At 44.5% G+C, this 17,259-nt stretch overlaps 2 protein-coding genes and 1 long non-coding RNA gene across 5 annotated transcripts in view; 1 reads left to right on the top strand and 2 right to left on the bottom strand.

Annotated features, from left to right (window-relative positions):
* Positions 1-2,899: 2,899 nt before the first annotated feature.
* On the bottom strand, positions 2,900-6,775 carry Ndufc1 (NADH:ubiquinone oxidoreductase subunit C1). 3 transcript variants are annotated; one of them, XR_351688.4, is made up of 5 exons: positions 6,617-6,775; positions 5,883-5,986; positions 5,112-5,188; positions 4,461-4,500; positions 2,915-3,176 (listed from the first exon to the last, which is right to left on the bottom strand). XR_351688.4 is itself a non-coding variant. In NM_001399603.1 (4 exons), the coding sequence occupies exons 1-3, from the start codon at positions 6,681-6,683 to the stop codon at positions 5,129-5,131; spliced, it is 231 nt and encodes a 76-aa protein (NP_001386532.1). In that variant the 5' UTR covers positions 6,684-6,691; the 3' UTR covers positions 2,900-3,176; positions 5,112-5,128. The 3 variants fall into 3 exon arrangements, 2 of the variants coding, with proteins under 2 accessions (NP_001386532.1, XP_063138656.1); NM_001399603.1 differs by lacking the exon at positions 4,461-4,500 and having other exon boundaries at positions 2,900-3,176; positions 6,617-6,691; XM_063282586.1 differs by having other exon boundaries at positions 2,915-4,500.
* Positions 6,776-9,915: 3,140 nt separating this feature from the next.
* Positions 9,916-13,535, bottom strand: LOC134485908 (uncharacterized). Its single transcript, XR_010064271.1, has 2 exons — positions 13,398-13,535; positions 9,916-11,192 (listed from the first exon to the last, which is right to left on the bottom strand). It is a non-coding gene; the product is annotated as an uncharacterized LOC134485908 (long non-coding RNA).
* Positions 13,536-13,838: 303 nt separating this feature from the next.
* Positions 13,839-17,259, top strand: part of Naa15 (N(alpha)-acetyltransferase 15, NatA auxiliary subunit) — a 62,736-nt gene continuing 59,315 nt past the window's right edge. The window contains exon 1 of the mRNA NM_001107674.1: positions 13,839-14,122. Coding sequence (NP_001101144.1) covers positions 14,069-14,122 — 54 coding nt within the window. The 5' untranslated portion in view covers positions 13,839-14,068. The remainder of the gene's footprint in view (positions 14,123-17,259) is intronic.

The raw sequence follows: 17,259 nt of genomic DNA on the forward strand, positions 1-17,259 counted from the left end.
AACCCAGAAATAGTGTAGACAGAGCTAAGGAGGTGCTTGTGTGGCATGTGTAAAGCCCTAGATTGGTTACTTGTACAAAACCAAAACAGAATAGCAAACGCCCCAGCAAGAGGGTTGGATTTCATATTGCCACTTATAAAGACCCTTGTCATGACAAATGGATACTCCAGGGTAATTTCATCTCAAGGTTGGACTACTGGTAACCCTGCTCCACTTGCAATTTTAACTCCTCTTTGTCATGGAGTCTAACATATACACCTATTTTAGGATAGACATACTTTGTTGGAGTTGAAAAGACTGAGTTAGCCAGACCCAGGCTGACTCCATGACAGGCTGCAAACTGGCAGTTTGGGAGACTGGGCCTAAGTCTGTTTCCCAGAAATGAGAACCTGGATCCTGGAACCTGTGGTCAGCCAGCCACAGCTTCAGGTAACCAATCTGAGGCCACCTTGTCATCTGAAGTAAGAACAAGTAGTTAAAATGAGTAGGCGATCCCTGAGGGAGGTCTCCAGAGCCCGAGGAGTTGTAGAATCAGTCAGACCCCTAGAGAGAGCTAACCAATCAAGGTAAAGGGCATATGCTCCTCCCCAGAATCCTGTAGCAGTCAGTTTAGCTGCACTGCTTTGGATCCTGGCAGGTCCCATGTGTGCACTCACCCAGGAGCTGTCTGGATTCCAGAACAGATATCAAACGCACGCACGCACGCACGCACGCACGCACGCACGCACGCACGCATGGCACGCACGCACATGCCAGTTAATTTTCAAACGCCTTAGCTGGGCACTCCTAAACCTTCCCCTGCTACCCCAGGCCCACGGGGGAAATGGCTAGTGGCCTCTTGCCTGAATCCTTACATGGCCGGTTGGCTTTATCTCCTGCAGATCCCTGTCCATCCAGTCCCCCACCGCTTCAGGGCAATCCTGTCTCCTTTCCCAGTTCCCAGCCCACACAAATGTAAAGATCCCACCCTTGTCTCCCTTTGCCCAGCCAATGGCTGCTGGCATCTTTATTGATCAATTAAAAACCAATTGGGGACAAGGACCTTCAGGGTTTGGACACAAAGATTCCCCATTAAATCAAAACATTAGAACCAACCCCTAACAGAATTTTCCTAACTGACAGTAAAATCTGGGCCTCCAAATCCACCAGGGATCCTAAATGGGGAGACCCCTGCATGTAGGAAATTCAGCTAAATAAACATTTCACTTTTGCATAAAATTTGAGTCTGGGTATCATTCTTTGGCAATTCTTGGACCCTAACAGGCTGTCTTTCTCCCTACCACAGATCTTTCTCTAGTTACTGCATTTGCATGAGACTGGTCTAGAATCTCAAGTTTTTTTTTTTTTTTTAAGATTTATTTATTTATTATTTATAAGTACACTGTAGCTGTCTTCAGATACACCAGAAGAGGGCATTGGAACTCTTTACAGATGGTTGTGAGCCACCATGTGGTTGCTGGGAATTGAACTCATAACCTCTGGAAGAGCAGTCGGGTGCTCTTAACCGCTGAGCCATCTCTCCAGCCCCAGAATCTCAAGTTTTACCACCCACTCTATCAGGAATCCAAGCTGACATAAGGAAAGTTAGTATTATGTTTGACTTTTCATAGCATTTGTATAACTATTCTAAAATACTGTAATTTTGAATTTATGTCCAGAATGACATTCAAAGACACTGCCCAAAGGAGGCTCAGATAATCATTTTAAAGTGCCTCTACTCTCTAACCTTTCTACAATTTTCATACATGTGATTAAACCTAGGGTTTCAAGAATTATGTACTAGGTTTTCAGCTTTTTTTAAAAAAAAAAGATTTATTTGAGTACCCCCACTTTTAGTTTGTTACTATGCCTGTTGTTGTCAGGGGACAATCTTTTTTTTTGTTGTTTTTTTTTGTTTTTTTTTAATGTTTGGACATGCCAGAAGAGGGCATCAGATTCCATTACAGATGGTTGTGAGACAACATGTGGTTGCTGGGAATTGAACTCATGACCTCTGGAAGAGCAGTTAGTGTCACCCTATCAAGTGAACTTTCTTCTCTCTTTCTGAGGAGTCCATAGATCCTACTCAGGTTGCCAGGTGAGCACTTGCTTTCCCCACTGAGCCATCTTACCAGCCCAATCCCCTCTTTAAAACACTCTAGTTTCTGTATCTTGATTGAAGCCAATGGAAAAGCTTCATGTGGCCACACAAGTGAGCAGGAAGTCACTATGGGGCTGGATAGGATGCTCTGCAGTTAGGATCACTGGCTGCTCTTGCAGAAGACTGGAGTTCAGTTCACAGCATCTACAGAGGCTCACAACTCCATGTCCTCTTCTGACCTTCAAGGGCACCAAGACTGCAAGTATGGTGTGCATGCAAACATGTGGGTGAACACACACATGTGTTAAAACAGTCAGTCTCTTCAATAAAAACCATTCAAATTAAAGTGGAGACTGATACAGGGCTCATCTGTACTGTCCAACTCATCTCCTTTTCATCAACAAAATAGTACTTCTGTATTTTGAATAGTAAAGTGGTCTGTCTCTTGGGGGTCTAAGTGTTTTGATAAAAAACAAGAGAAAACATAGTGGCATACCCAGGAGGCAGAGGCAGGAGAATTTGTCTGTTCAAGGCCAGCATGCAGTGGACTATACTGCCAGAGATCTGGAGTGAGACCCCACAGCAAAACATAAAAGAAAAAAGATGACAAGAGGGGCTGAGTAGTTAGGAGCACTGGCTGCTTCTGTAGACGACCAAAGGTGATTCCCAAGACCCCTGTCAACCAGCCATGGCTCCAGCTCTCGCCTTAGGGCTTCTACAAACACCAAGTGTGCATGGTACACATACTTATATGCAAGCACTCACACGTAAAAATAGATACTTAAAAGTTAAAAAGAGTCCATCAGAAGTGTCCAGTGATTCCATCTCTACACATGAAGAGCACAAGTATTTTTATTTCTTTCTTTTTTTTTCTTTTTTTTCCTTTTTTTCGGAGCTGGGGACCAAACCCAGGGCCTTGCGCTTGCTAGGCAAGCGCTCTACCACTGAGCTAAATCCCCAACCCCTTTTTTATTTCTTTAACAATGCAAAATATACACGTTGACTTGACTAGGACATATTCACATGTAAATTTTTTCTCATATCCACAACTCTGGATAGATCAGAGGAATGACAAAGATCATCACAGGAAGCAGACCTGCAAGGAAGGTGGGGGTGATAAACCAATCAACTCAGATAATGCTAAATCTGGACATCTCTGAATAATGCATCTTAGAGCACAAGAAAATATATCTATTAAATAATATCAGTACTTCATTTTAAATTCAAAGCAAAAATACTGAAATGGACAAAGTGCTATTAACAGAAAAAGAAGCAAAAGATATGGACAATAAATGCTAAAATGTAAATTTCAGATTTTTTTTTTAAAGATTTATTTATCATATATAAGCAAGTATACTGTAGCTGTCTTCAGACACACCAGAAGGGGGCATTATATCTCATACAGAGGATTGTGAGCCAACATGTGGTTGCTGGGATTTGAACTCAGGACCTCTGGAAGAGCAGTCAGTGCTCTTAACCACTGAGCCAGCTCTCTAGCCCAAATTTCAGAGTTCTTAAATAAAGAAAATGTGTTTTGTGGTTACTATGTTTATTATCTAGCAGATATAAGCTATTTTATCAACTTAACCCATGGAAACGGAATTATTTTGTGTGGTGTATGTGCATGTCTACATGTCTGCACATGTCTGTGGTATGTGTGTGCAACAATCATGTGAGGCCCAAGGCTGATGCTGGGGATCTCTGCAATGGCTTTCCACCTTATTCATCGAGGCACGGTTTCTTGATTGGCCCCAGAGGTCACCAGTGGCTGATTTAGTTAGCCACCTTATTCTGGGAACCCTTGGTTCACTTTCAGAGTTTTGGAGTTACAAATGGTCACCATGCCAACCCAGCATTCACATGGGTTCCAAACATCTGAGCTCTGGTCCTTATGCTTGTATGGCAGTTGCTTTAACCACTGAGCTAACTCCTCAGTCTAGAAGCTATGTTTTGTTTTTGTTTTTGTTTTTTTTAAATGAGGGATTTCACTTTATCCAGGGTAAAGAATATCTTTCAAATAATTTTCAGGAATAAAGCATATATATTACATGCTTATGTAATATATGTATGTTATGACACGTGAGTGCACACACATACTCACAAATCTTCTCTCTTAAATCACAGACCGTGGAAAATATGTTATCTCATTCATATTGGGTTTTACCTGAACTACTCAATTGGATGCTAGCTGTAGTGACAATCCTAGCAAAATGGCCAGGCCTTTATACATTCATTTGTTCTACAAATATTAAGCTCCCAGGATGGCTGGGTACCCAGTACAGTTTGAGAACATGATCATTAACACAGTAGACAAGAGTCCTGCTTTTACAGAGTTCATATGCAAGTATAAGACAAGGCAAACACAGTAGGGAACACTCACAAATTATGTCGCCTTGCTCCGAGCACTACGAACACAATGCCTAAAGGACCAGTAAAGGAGATATGACTTAATGTGGTTTTCGCTTGTTGTTTTTTCCTTCATTCTTTGTTTGGGACTGGGTCTTGATGTGCAGAGCAGGCTAGCCTCAGGCTCATCATCTCCTTGCCACAGTTTCTGTGGTACTGGCCTTAGAGGTCTGTACGACCTCACCCAGTACTGGTATCACCTGCAGGCATGCTCCTTAAATCCAAGCACTTAGGCAGCAGAGCAGGGGCAGGTGGATCCTAGTCCATAGGTCAAGGCTATGCAGTGAGACTCAGTCTTTCTCTCTCTCTTCTTTTTTTCTTCTTTTTTTTGTTGCTGGGGACCGAACCCAGGGCCTTGCGCTCGCTAGGCAAGCACTCTACCACTGAGCTAAATTCCCAACCCCTCAGTCTCTCTTTTGAGATGGGTCTCTCTACTCAGTCCTGGTTGTCCTAGAACTCACTTCTTAGACCAGGATGGCCTCACAGAGATGTGCCTCCCTCTGCCCCTCTAGTGCTGGGACTAAAAGAGGCATGCACCACTAACCTTGGGGTGAGACCCTGTCTCGGTCACAAACAAATAGATAAATTATTTCCCATAATCTATGTACTCTATAAATATACTTACTGTAGTATCTCCAAAGTTTATTCCAGTCCATTTCTTCTTTTATACTCCAAAACATCTTCGTTGTGTTGGTGGATGAGCTACAAGTTAATGGTTAAAACCAGAACCGTAAGTTTCCTGGCAGCTTGAAGAGGAAGAAACCAAGACAAGACCCTTATGTTTCATAAGAGAAGCTGGGTAGGTTAGAACAACTAAAAAGCCAAGAAATTCAAATTCAAAAATTATTCGTGGAATAATTTGTTGACCACAACCTGACGTTCAATTTGAGAATGATACAGTGGAAATCATATGATGACAGAAGAATTATAAAACATGACACTTTAGCTGTTGAGTGTGTCCCAGGCTGGCTGACAAGTGTATGCTATACTTTTGTGCACCTGTGTGTATGTGTGTGTACAGTATGCTGTACTTCCAATCTCAGAAGCCCGACACTGCAAGTAAATGACCAACCCCATCCCTCACCTCTATGTATGTTAAAGTCAGAGGGCACCTACTACCTTAGAACCACAGTCTGGCAGACTAGGAACGGGAACAATGACTAATGCAATGATAATATTCATCCTTATTGCTCTCAGCAGCAGTAAAGCCTTCCGTGGGGCGTGGGGGGGGGGGCGTTCAAGAATGTATATTAACTTGGAGCTGCAGAGATGGCTTGGCAGTTAAGAGCATGTACTGTTTAAAAAGGACCCAAGTTTGGTTCCCAGGACCAACAAGAGGTAGCTCATAAATGTCTGTAACTTCAGCTCCAGGGGATCCGATGAGTACCATACTCACATAAATCCACATGAAAATCGAGGTGCCCAAGGTCAGCCCAACTTTCACCCAGTTAGGTTTGGCATTGACTGGCTCCCGGACATAGAACTTTGACCGTGTTGAAGCTGAAAAAAGAGAGAGAATATGTGACAAAGGGAGGCGGGGGGAAACCTAACATGTTCGTAATTAAATTTTCTTTTGAGATAGGGGTTCTTGTAGCCCGAGCTGGCCTTGAATTCCTGATTGCTTGTCTCCACTTCCTGCAGGACAGGGAATCCAGGGGAGCTTCACCAGGCTTTCCTGTCATTTATCCTCTATCTGTCCAGCCCCAATTTAAATAGTCAAGGGAACATAGTTCAGAGAACCGAGGTCATTCGTTCGGGGACACCAGCAGAGACAGAAGGTCGTCCTTGGGGCTCATGGCGTCTTCAAAGCTTAGGTTAAAGTCTCGTCGGCCCTCAAAGGCTCTAGAGTGGGAGGTTGGGAGGCAGCCCCGGAAGGATCTCCCTGTTTGTTGTCTCCGAGGCAATTAAGAGCCTGGGACAAAAGACCCAAAATTCATTCGTAGAGGTCAGGGGTTAGTTTGGAGGAAAGCTGACTGACGGCTGATGAGGAGTGGAGAACCCGGCTCGCGGACGGTGAAGGTCACTGCAGGACGGCCTGGACCGCGACCTCCTCCTACTACAGAGATTCCAGTGTGGCTCATGCTGGGTGAGGATAGGCTAAAGGCCGAATGGGCCTGAAAAGACACTCACAGCAGCTCGGCAGCCTGGCGGGGGCCAGCAGCCGCGAAAACGAGCGCAGTACTACGGGCGGCGCCATGTTGCGCTTCAGGCTCCTCCTCTTCTCGCTTTGCTCGTTTTGCCGAGCGGGCACCGCCTTCCTCCTGCGCGCGCATCTCCGGCAGGTACCGCAGAGCGCAGCGCCCCCTGGCAGCAGAAATGGGACTCGCAGGTGGGCCAGAGTCGTAGCTACAGGACAAGGTTCACTCAGGAGTCTGTGCATAAAACACAAGGTGCAAAGAGGGCTGGGGCTGGGGCTGGGGCTCTACTGGGGCTTGGGCTGGGAAAGCAGTTTGTCTATCCCCAGGATGCTTGTCAGGTTTACTCCAGTGTTCGTCTGTCAGTCAAAAACTAGTGTGATTATTAGCAACAATTAAGAGGTGTGCCCAGGGGCTGGGGATTTAGCTCAGTGGTAGAGCGCTTACCTAGGAAGCGCAAGGCCCTGGGTTCGGTCCCCAGCTCCGAAAAAAAGAACCAAAAAAAAAAAAAAAAAAAAAGAAAAGAGGTGTGCCCAAAGACAAACTTGTCGACTAAGGGAACTTTGTATTTGCAAAGCCTCTTAACAGTTCCTAAAATCCACTTATACTCAAGACCACATAGATTCCTCTCAGTCCTGTGAGATAGGTTCTGTTATTCACCGGGGAGGAATCCTACATCCTAGTTAAGTGCCTTACCACTGAGCTACATAGCCCCACATAGACTTTTTTTTTTTTTTTTACTTTATAGACCCGCATAGATTTTTTTACTTTGTGAGAAAGAGTTTCACTAAGGTACCCATGAACTTGATCCTCCTACTTCAGCCTCATGAGGAGCTGGGATTATAAACTTATACCACAAGGCCCTGATAAACTTCTTACAGATGTTACATGAAAGTGATCTGACTGGTACAGATGGCAGGGTCATCCAGGGTGCAGCCCTCAGAACTCTAGTTCTAGTGGCCCTGTTATCTCACCTAACAAGGTGGGATTGGCTATAATGCCATGAGCCTATGTAGAACAAGATCCAAACTGTCATGTCTGTGTGTAATTTGTGTCTACTGCATTTCAACAATATATTTTTTTAGTTATTACTTACTTTCTACTATAGTTATATACCTGTAACATAAAACTTACCCTGTAGGGCAGTTGGGAAGTTTAGGTGTTATCTAGTAGTACTAAATACTCTGTTTGCCTATTCAAGACACTTCTCTTTTTAAATAATTTATTATTTTATGTACATTGCTGTTTTGACTGTACAAATCTCTGTGTGAGAGTGTCAGATCCCCTGGAACAGGAGTTACAGACAGTTGTAACTACCATGTGTAATTGAACCTGGGTCCTCTGGAAGAGCAACCAGTGCTCTTAACCACTGAGCCAAGTGGTTAAGCCAATCTCTCCAGCTCGAGTCACTGTTCTAAAAAAAAAAAAAAAAAAAGCTGTTTGTGCATGTGTGCAGGTGTGGGAAGGTCAGTGGTGTTGTTCACTCTGGTTGTTCAGCTGGTTTAAACATTTTTATTTATTTTTATGTCTGTGTTTGTGTCTGATTGTCAAGTGCATCAGTGTCCTCAAGTGTCCATGGAGGCCAGAAGAGGGAGGGTCCTGGATCCCCGTGTGAGTTGTCCAATGTGACCTGGGTGGTAGGAAACAACCCTGGTCCTCTGCAAGAACAACACACACTCTTTTTTTCTTTTTTTTTGGAGCTGGGGACTGAACCCAGGGCCTTGCGCTTGCTAGCTTGCTAGGCAAATGCTCTACCACTGAGCTAAATCCCCAACCCCACAACACACACTCTTAATTGCTGAGCTATCTCTCCAGTTCATGACCAGCAAGGTTTTTTGTTGTGCTTTTTAAAGATTTATTTATGTATGTGAGTACACTGTAGCTGTCTTCAGACACACCAATAGAGGACAACGGATCCCACTACAGATGGTTGTGGTTGCTGGGAGTTGAACTCAGAATCTCTGGAAGAACAGTCAGTGCTCTTAGCTGCTGAGCCATCTCTCCAGCCCGGATCAGCTGGTTTTTATGTTGCATAATTGATCGAGATTCTGTTTCTTTGTATTCTTTTTTTTTTTTTTCTTTTCTTTTTTTCAGAGCTGGGGACCGAACCCAGGGCCTTGTGCTTGCTAGGCAAGCGCTCTACCACTGAGCTAAATCCCCAACCCCGTTTCTTTGTATTCTTAATACCATCTACTGTCCAAAGACCATTTAAAAAAAAAGTACAGGTAACATGACATTCTTTTTACTTTTTAAAGATCTTATTTTTAGTCTTATGTGTATATGGTAGTGGTGAGGGTCTAAGAATGAAGCTCCTTTGAGAAGCATAAGTGGGTGTTGTTTTCTCTGGATCTGGACTTACAGCTGGCTGTGAAACAACTGAATTGGGTGCTGGGAACTGAGCTTAGCTCTCTGTTAGGGAAATATGGGTTCTGAACAGTTGAGCCATCTCTCTAGCCTACAGACGATGCAATCTTGCCCAGAAAAGTGATTTGCTAAAACCTAAAGCTGTTTAGGTCCACTGTAATAGCAAAATAGGTGTTAGAAGTTTTCTGTGTATTTTTAGCAATATTACTTTAAGATTTTTTTAAAGCCTATTTGCTTATTTTATGTATGAATGGCCTATCTGAACGTATACCTGCACTCCATCAGAGGACATCAGATACATGATAGATGGTTGTGAGCCACCATGTGGGTGCTGGGAATTGAACTCAGGACCTCTGGAAGAGCAGCCAGTGCTCTTAACTGTTGAGCCATCTCTCCAGCTCCTTACATCTTTTTTATTAAAACGAAAAGTCTTTAGCTGAATGTGGTAAATCATATCTCATCTGAGCTCTTGGGTAGCTGAGGCAGGAGTGCCTCAGCTTTTTTTTTTTTTTTTTCAGAGCTGGGGACCGAACCCAGGGCCTTGCGCTCGCTAGGCAAGCGCTCTACCGCTGAGCTAAATCCCCAACCCCTCTCAGTTTTGAAAAGTAGCTTGAGCTTCAAATATAGTGAGTCCCAGGTCAGCCTGGGCTAGTTTAAAACCCCATTTTATAAAAGAAAAAAGGCATGACCCAAAAGGTAACTCAGAGTAAAGGCACTTACTGTCAAGCCTGATGGCTTGTGTTCAATTGCCATGTCCCACATAGTGGGAGAAGAGATCAGACTTCTGTTTTTTTCTGATCTCCACATGGGTGCTTTGACAAGCAAACATGTGCACACAGGTATACACACACACACACACACACACACACACACACACACACACACACAATAAGTGCATCTAAAAAAAGCAGGGGAAAAGAAGACAAATTATTGGTAGAAGGCAAAATAATTATATCGTGCTTTGTGGCTCATCTTAAGACTCCAACGATGGCTAAACATGTTACTAAACTGTGAGTTACTTTGGTCTGTCACCTAGTTTGAGCTTGCTGGACTAATGCTTGAGTAGGCAGACCAGCTTGCTAATGCGCTGAATCAGTTGTTGGCTCTCCCAGCTCACTGGCTTCTTGTCCACTCAGCAACCTGGCAGTTGTAAATGCTTTCTTCACCATCTCGCCAGAGCTTGTCCTGACACAGCTTTTGCTAGTCTTCGACAAGTTGAAACAGAAGCCAGGGCTCGTCGGCATGCACAGAGCCAGTAAGCACATCACTAACTTCAGGATCTATGCTGGGAGAGTCCAGTCTGTTCCTTTTCAGGACTTTCGTCCCCGTTTTCTTTTATTAGTGTACATTTTGGGGAAGCCATGAAGTATGAGTCTCACATGTTGGAGCTTGCTGGGCCCCTCCAGTTGGAAGAAGCAGCTGAAACTCCCATCTTGAAAAGAATCCAGCTAATAGCTATTATATAGTTTGGTAGACGTCTTTCTTAACCTTTACTTAAACCATGTCCTGAATTTAAATGCTGGAAACCTTATTTGTGACCCAGGTAAGGGGAGGTTTGAGATAGCAGCTAGAAAACAAGGTTTAGTGCTGGAGTTTTTTCCATGAAGAAACATGAGTGAGGTAGAAGAGCAAGGGTTGGAATGAGGAGGAAACAGAATATAATAAGAAGTCCATAGACTGAACCCAGGACCTGAAGAATGGCTTCTTGTATGTGCAAGGTTTTATTAAACAAACAAAAAGCAGAAGCTATCCCAAAATGTGACTGCTCTTTTTTTTTTTAAAGATTTATTATATATGAATACACTGTAGCTGTCTTCTGACACACCAGAAGAGGGCGTCAGATCTCATTACAGATGGCTGTGGGGTTTGAACTCAGAACCTGTGGAAGAGCAGTCAGTGCTCTTAACCACTGAGCCATCCCTCCAGCTCTCACTGTTCTTTTGTTAAGCCTAGGTGACAGGCTTCTTTCCTGATGCTTTTCTGTAAAACACAAGGACAGACTGGCCCCTGGTCTCCCCATTCAAGGCAATCTTCCCGAGTGCTGGACTTACTTCATTCCTCAGGTCCTTCTGCCCTAGCTTCCCCAGCTCTGGGATTACACATGTGCACCGCCACGCCCAGCTGGAGGAAGCCCTTCAACCAAGGCGATAGGGAAGGATGTAAGGTCACCAACAGCTGCAGTGCCTTACAGTCTTGGCTGTCACTTCCTGGAAGCACAAAGAGCACACAAAAGCATAGCTCACATTCAATTTCTATTTGTTGTATTGTAGTGAGCATAGTAGGTGTTTTATTGTTGAGTTCAGGCTATCATGTCACTAGCTGTGTGGTCAGACTATTTTTTTTTTCTTTTTCTTTTTCTTTTTTTTCGGAGCTGGGGACCGAACCCAGGGCCTTGCGTTTGCTAGGCAAGCGCTCTACCACTGAGCTAAATCCCCAACCCCCAGACTATTATTTTTACAGGTGCATTTTAACTCAGAAATGAATCAGATCAATGTTGTAATCAGACCAGTGTTCACTGAACCTTAAAAACTGATGTCTGGGTCAAGAGAGATGGCTGGGCAGTTGAGAGCACTTGCTTCTGTTCCAGGAGACCTCTGTTCCTTTCCCAGCACCCATGCTGGGTGGCTTACAACCGCCTGGAATTCCAGCTCCAAGATCTAATACTCTTCTGATCTCTATGGGCACCAGTACACATGCACACAATCACACACACACACACAGACACAGACACAGACACACACACACACACACACACACACACACACACACACACACACTGCCCACCCAAACCTCTGAACCTCTGCTGCTTAGACTTGGATGGGTAACTATGTAATCTCAGCATCTGGAAAGCAGAGGAGGAGGAGTCAAGGTAAGCCTGGGCTACTTAGAAACACCAGTCAACCAACCAAATTACCTCTTAGTAGGAGGGGGATTAAAAGTAGTGGGGGTAGGGCGGGGGCTGGAGAGATGGCTCAGTGGTTAAGAGTACTGACTACTCTTCCAGAGGTCCTGAGTTCAATTTCCAGCAACCACATAGTGGTTCACAACCATCTGAAATGGGATCCCATGTTCTCTTCTGGTGTGTCTGAAGACAGCTATAGCATACTCTTATACACAAAATAAATAAATCTTCAAAAAAATTGTAGTGGGAGACAAGATGGTAGGGGTATGAATGTGTGATTATGATTGAAATATATTATGTACATGTATATAAATAATGAACATCATTATTGTGTACAATTAACATGCCAATAAAATTACAATTAAAAATTATTTGTACAATTTGAAAAAACAAAAGTTGTATTTAGTGCTGTGGGTATAGCTATCTTAATGGTAGAAGTGCTTATCTGGCATGAATAAAGCACCAGGTTAGATCTTCAACAGTATACACTTGCAGAAAAGCTATTTATTTATTTGTTTGTGTCTTTGTATGTGATGAGTTTTCTTTTAGGTTTATTTATTTTATATGTATGAGCCCTTTTGTCTGCATGACTACCCTGTGCACACCCAGTCTCCTAGGAGGTGCTGGGAACCCAACCTAGGTTCTCTGCAAGAGCAACAGTGTGCTTACTCTATGAACGATCTCTCCAGCCCTATAATTGCATTTCTTACTTATATGTGCCAACATGGAGGTTAGAGAACAACTTTTTGGAGCCTTTTCTCTTTTTCTATCTTTCTGTGAGATCAAACTCAGGTAGTCAGGCTTGCAAAGTTCCTTTATCCACTGAACCACCTCACCAACTTAATTTTCCTAATCTTTAGAGAGATTAGTGTTCAAGGATACCCCAAGATTTGCCTGCTGTAAGCTTGCTCTCCGTTTGTGAGTTTGAGAGTGAGTTCCAGGACAGCTAGGGAAACCCTGTCTCAAAACAAAACAAAGAGCACAAACTACTATAAGGCCTGCAGGAGATAATCAAGGGTAAAATCTCATTGGCGTGTCATTCTGTAAAGTTTTATTGTTAACTGTAATGGAATAGCTGGATCTTCTTCACTGTCAGGCCTGACTTGTTCAGTGGAGTTCGGCTTCTAAGGATTGAAGATTTCTGTTAACAGGCAGTTCAACAAATGGAATCCTAAGCATGAATTAGAAGCCAACTCCAGGAGTCTCCACTACATCTAGCTGTGTGACGCACACAGCTAGTTCCTCAACTCTGCATTATATGACTTCAGCAATGAAATAAATATATGCCTCAACCTTCAGCGACTCCTTTGGCAGTATAAATATGTCCCTTCGGATGTGACTAACATCTTTCCTGGATGTCTCTAGCAACAGACAACAAAAATCACTGATATCCTAGCCAGCCGGGCCCATTTCATAGGTCAAGCTCTTACAGGCTTTTCAAGACGATTAAGCCCCCTTTTTTTAGATCGGTTCACAAATGCTAACAGAGGCGAAGGTTTTCTCATCTTACCCTTCGCTCGCCTCTGTTCACAATTTAGGCACTTGGGCCTTGAACCACTACATCTCTTCTTAAAACATCTTCATTTTGGCACTTGATGCTCAAACTATGATGACACGATTTAGGTGAGTGTACCCCAACGAGTGAAAGGCCGGTCTGGCGAGAAGGGGCAGAAAGGCTGCTTCTAGAAAGGAGGTGGCGAAAGCGTCATTGGCGGTCTTCCCAGGCACTCGGCACTGGCAGGACCGGCAGAGCCAACTCATAATCTGCCGCTCCGCAGACCCGACCGGCCTCCGCGTTCCCGGCAGGCTCCGGTGCATCGAGGGTGGGGAGAGCGGGTCACCGCGCCTGCGCGTTGGAAGGTGTGACCCGGGTGGGAAAGCCCTCCGAGTCCGCCATTTTGGCTGCCTCTGTCGGTCTTTTCAGTTACCACGTGAACCGCCGACGGAGACCCGTGAGGGGGGAGGTGGCGGCAGCGTTAAGTGAGAAAGGGGGAAAAGGAGGAAAAAAAAAAGGAGGGGAAGGGAGTGTCAGGACAGGGTGGTGCGGCGACACGGGAGGCCTAGTGGCGGCAGAGTGGAGGTTTCAAGGCTGAAGTGAGCTCGGAAACGGCAGTGGCGGCGGGCGGACAAACGGACTGACCGAGCCGGGTGGTGGCGGGAGCCGCGGGAGGAGCCGGAACCATGCCGGCCGTGAGCCTCCCGCCCAAGGAGAACGCGCTCTTCAAGAGGATCTTGGTGAGTGTGAGGCTGAGAACGGGCGGCGGAGAGCGTCTCACTGGTAGCCGGGCCTGTCAGTCCCGAGCCCGGGCGGGCGGGCACCGAGCCACCCCGCGGGGACCCCACCTTGGTTGTGCTGGCTGGCGGAGCGCATTCTTTCGTCTCGCCCCGGTGGCGCCCACCTCCGTCCGCGCGCCGCGTATCGCGGGCTTCGGAGGCCTCGGTTCCGGACTAGGCCCCGACTCCCCGGCTTCCACACGGCTGCCTTTTACCCTCCTAGAACGAAGGGAGGAGCAGCCTGGCCTTGAGCGGGGCAGCGGGCCGCACCGGCCGGGAGTCGCGGCCCGCTCGGGACAGGGATCCTGCTGGCTGGTCGGGGTGGCACCCTCGGGAGGAACAGGTGGTGTGGCTGAGGCAGGACTCATTCATTGCTTGAACGCGCTTCTCCCTCCACGGCCCGTCCCTCCCTCTTCCTCTCCACCTGGGATTCACCTGTCCCCGCCCGGCCGGGGTCACTGTTTGACTGGAGAGGATGGAACCGCGTAGAGGCGAAGGGTACTCTGTCATTACCATCTGGTCACTTGCATACTTGATCCTGCAGCCCCTCGGTTTTGGGGAGTGGGAAAAGAAACATTTATTTCTTAGTTTGAGAGCAAAACGGCCCCACCCCGTCACCCTTCTTCGGAGGTGGAACTCATTTCTAGGGGGCGGTCCGGTAGGAAGTTTTAGTACAGACTACCCCCTCCCCCTTACTCTGAAGTTTTTAAAACAGCGGTGCAAAAACTTAGCAGGAGATAATATAAGAGTCTTCCTAGATGGATCTTGACGCAATCTCAAACTCATTCGGTTGCTTCTGATGTTGATGTTTGTAGTTTGCATAAAAATACGGGCAGTGATACTTTTATGGGTATTGGATTGAAGCTGTTTACATTGTAAACTATTCCCTGCAGTATGGGCGCTGACATTAATACATTGTAGCACTTTTTGTTGTTGTTAATATGAGGGTAGCTTCTTTTACACAAACTTTTTTTGTGTGTGAAAGAATTAACTGTATCTGCCAAACTTGACTTGAATTTTGGAGCATGTGTTTATTAGCCTTTTTGATTGCAGTTATAATTCATTTGCTTGATAAAGAAATAAGGAGATCTAGTTTTTTTTTTTTTTTTAAGCCATTTATGGGCCGGCAAGATGGCTCAGTGGTTAAAAGCAGTCACTGGCTGTTCTTCCACAGGTCCTGAGTTCAGTTCCCAGCAATCACATGGTGGCTTACAACCAACTATAATGGAATCTGATGCCCTCTTCTGGTGTGCAAGACAATCAGGAAATACAGCACTTATATACATAAAATATATACATAAAATACATAAATAAATCCCAAATAACCATTTATATTGAGGTAATTGATTTTACAGAAATATCCATGTTATGTTGTAGGTTAATCAATTTGTGTTGAAAACGTATTATACAGTTACTTCCTGTACTACTTAATGGCGTTTTATTTTCAGACCTTTAGAAGTGTAAGTGGATTTGTAGCATAGTTTTTTGTTTTCAGTGTTCTGAGACATAACTCTATAGCTAGGCTGGACTGGAACTCTTGGCAATCATTCCACCTCAGCATCCCAAGTGCTGGGATTACAGATGGGAACTACTATGTACTTCTTGTGACATAGGTCTATAATGGTTTATTTTTTATTTATGTGTGGGGAGGTCAGAGGGCAACTTCCAGGAATTGGTTCTCTCCTTCCATCATGTGGGGGTTCCTGAGATTAAACTCAGGTCATCAGATTTGGCAGCAAAAACTGGGCTTACTATTGTCTTCCTTTAATCCCAACACTTTGGAGGCGTAGGTAGGCAATATTTGTGAGTTCGAGGCCAGCTGGCTCTAATAGATCCAGGAAAGTAAGATAAATAGTGAGACCCTGTTCTTGGGAAAAAACAAAACAAAACAAAAAATAGGAACAGATTTGGCAGCAAGTGTTTTTATTCACGGAGCATCTCACCAGCTAAAGAACAGTTGCTGTTATTATTTCTGTGCTTTAGCATGTGAAGCAGGTCATCCATCTGAGTTATACCCAATTATCTTAAAACTAAGTGATGTGTAGGTAGAACTATATAGCATAGTTTCCTTTCAGCACTTACCCATCCTGTCCCCTTGCCCCCCATTTTCCCTCTTATTCTCCCTTATAATGCTGGAGGTTGAACCCTGTGCTAAATACAAGGAGAGATATGCTCCTAACTCTCTGTTTATACTGACTAGGGAAAAGCCCCACAAAATCAAGAGTACCAAAATATACTTACCCAAACAAAAGAAAGCTGTGGACTTACGCTTCACTCTTAGGAGTAAAGACATTGCCTTGTATAGGTGTAACGTGATTAACAGTTTTTTTCCCCTGGGCTGGAGATACGGCTCAGAAGTTAAGAGCACTGACTGCTCTTCCAGAGATCCTGAGTTCAAATCCCAGCAACCACATGGTGGCTCATAACCATCTGTAATGAGATCGGATGACCTCTTCTGATGTGTCTGAAGACAGCTACAGAGTACTTATATATAATAAATAAATCTTAAAAAAAAAAAGCACCCCAGTTTTTTTCCCAAATATTCAAAATTTCCAACTGTTAATGACCATCCTTTTATTGTTTTGTTTTTCTCTTTTGAGACAAGGTCCTACTTTGTAGTTCAGGTTGGCCCCAGTTCTTGGTATTCCACCTGCCTCAGCCTTCTAGTACTTGGGTGGCAGATGTGAGCCACTATGCTGAGCAGAATCAACTGTGTGCCTATGTACATGCTCATGCTGGAATTGACTCCAGGGCTTTGAACATTGTTCTTTACCACTGAGTAGTATATATTCTCTCCTCTAAAAATCACTCTCTTATTATTTTTTTTTTCTTTTCTTTTTTTCGGAGCTGGGGACTGAACCCAGGGCCTTGCACTTCCTAGGCAAGCGCTCTACCACTGAGCTAAATCCCCAACCCCTTTTATTCTTTTTTGAGAGAGCCATAATGTTACATACAGTTTGAGAAATAAAGCAAATATTCTTTGTATACTTTACCTACTTTTCCAAATTAGTATCTTACAAGTCTTATAGTTGATTGTAATATTGTTAGTGTTTACCAGTTTTACTCATATTTCCCAAGTTTTGCTTGTAGTTGTGTGT

This window comes from Rattus norvegicus, chromosome 2 (assembly GCF_036323735.1).
Source record: "Rattus norvegicus strain BN/NHsdMcwi chromosome 2, GRCr8, whole genome shotgun sequence".
NCBI classification, from domain to species: domain Eukaryota; kingdom Metazoa; phylum Chordata; class Mammalia; order Rodentia; family Muridae; genus Rattus; species Rattus norvegicus.

Coding starts and splice junctions, on each gene's coding strand:
- Ndufc1 (NM_001399603.1), bottom strand. CDS start 6,683: ATGGCGCCGCCCGTAGTACTGCGCTCGTTTTCGCGGCTGCTGGCCCCC. Junction 5,987..6,616: donor CGCCAGGCTGCCGAGCTGCT/GTGAGTGTCTTT, acceptor CTCTTTTTTCAG/CTTCAACACGGTCAAAGTTC. Junction 5,189..5,882: donor CGATTTTCATGTGGATTTAT/GTGAGTATGGTA, acceptor ATTAACTTGTAG/CTCATCCACCAACACAACGA.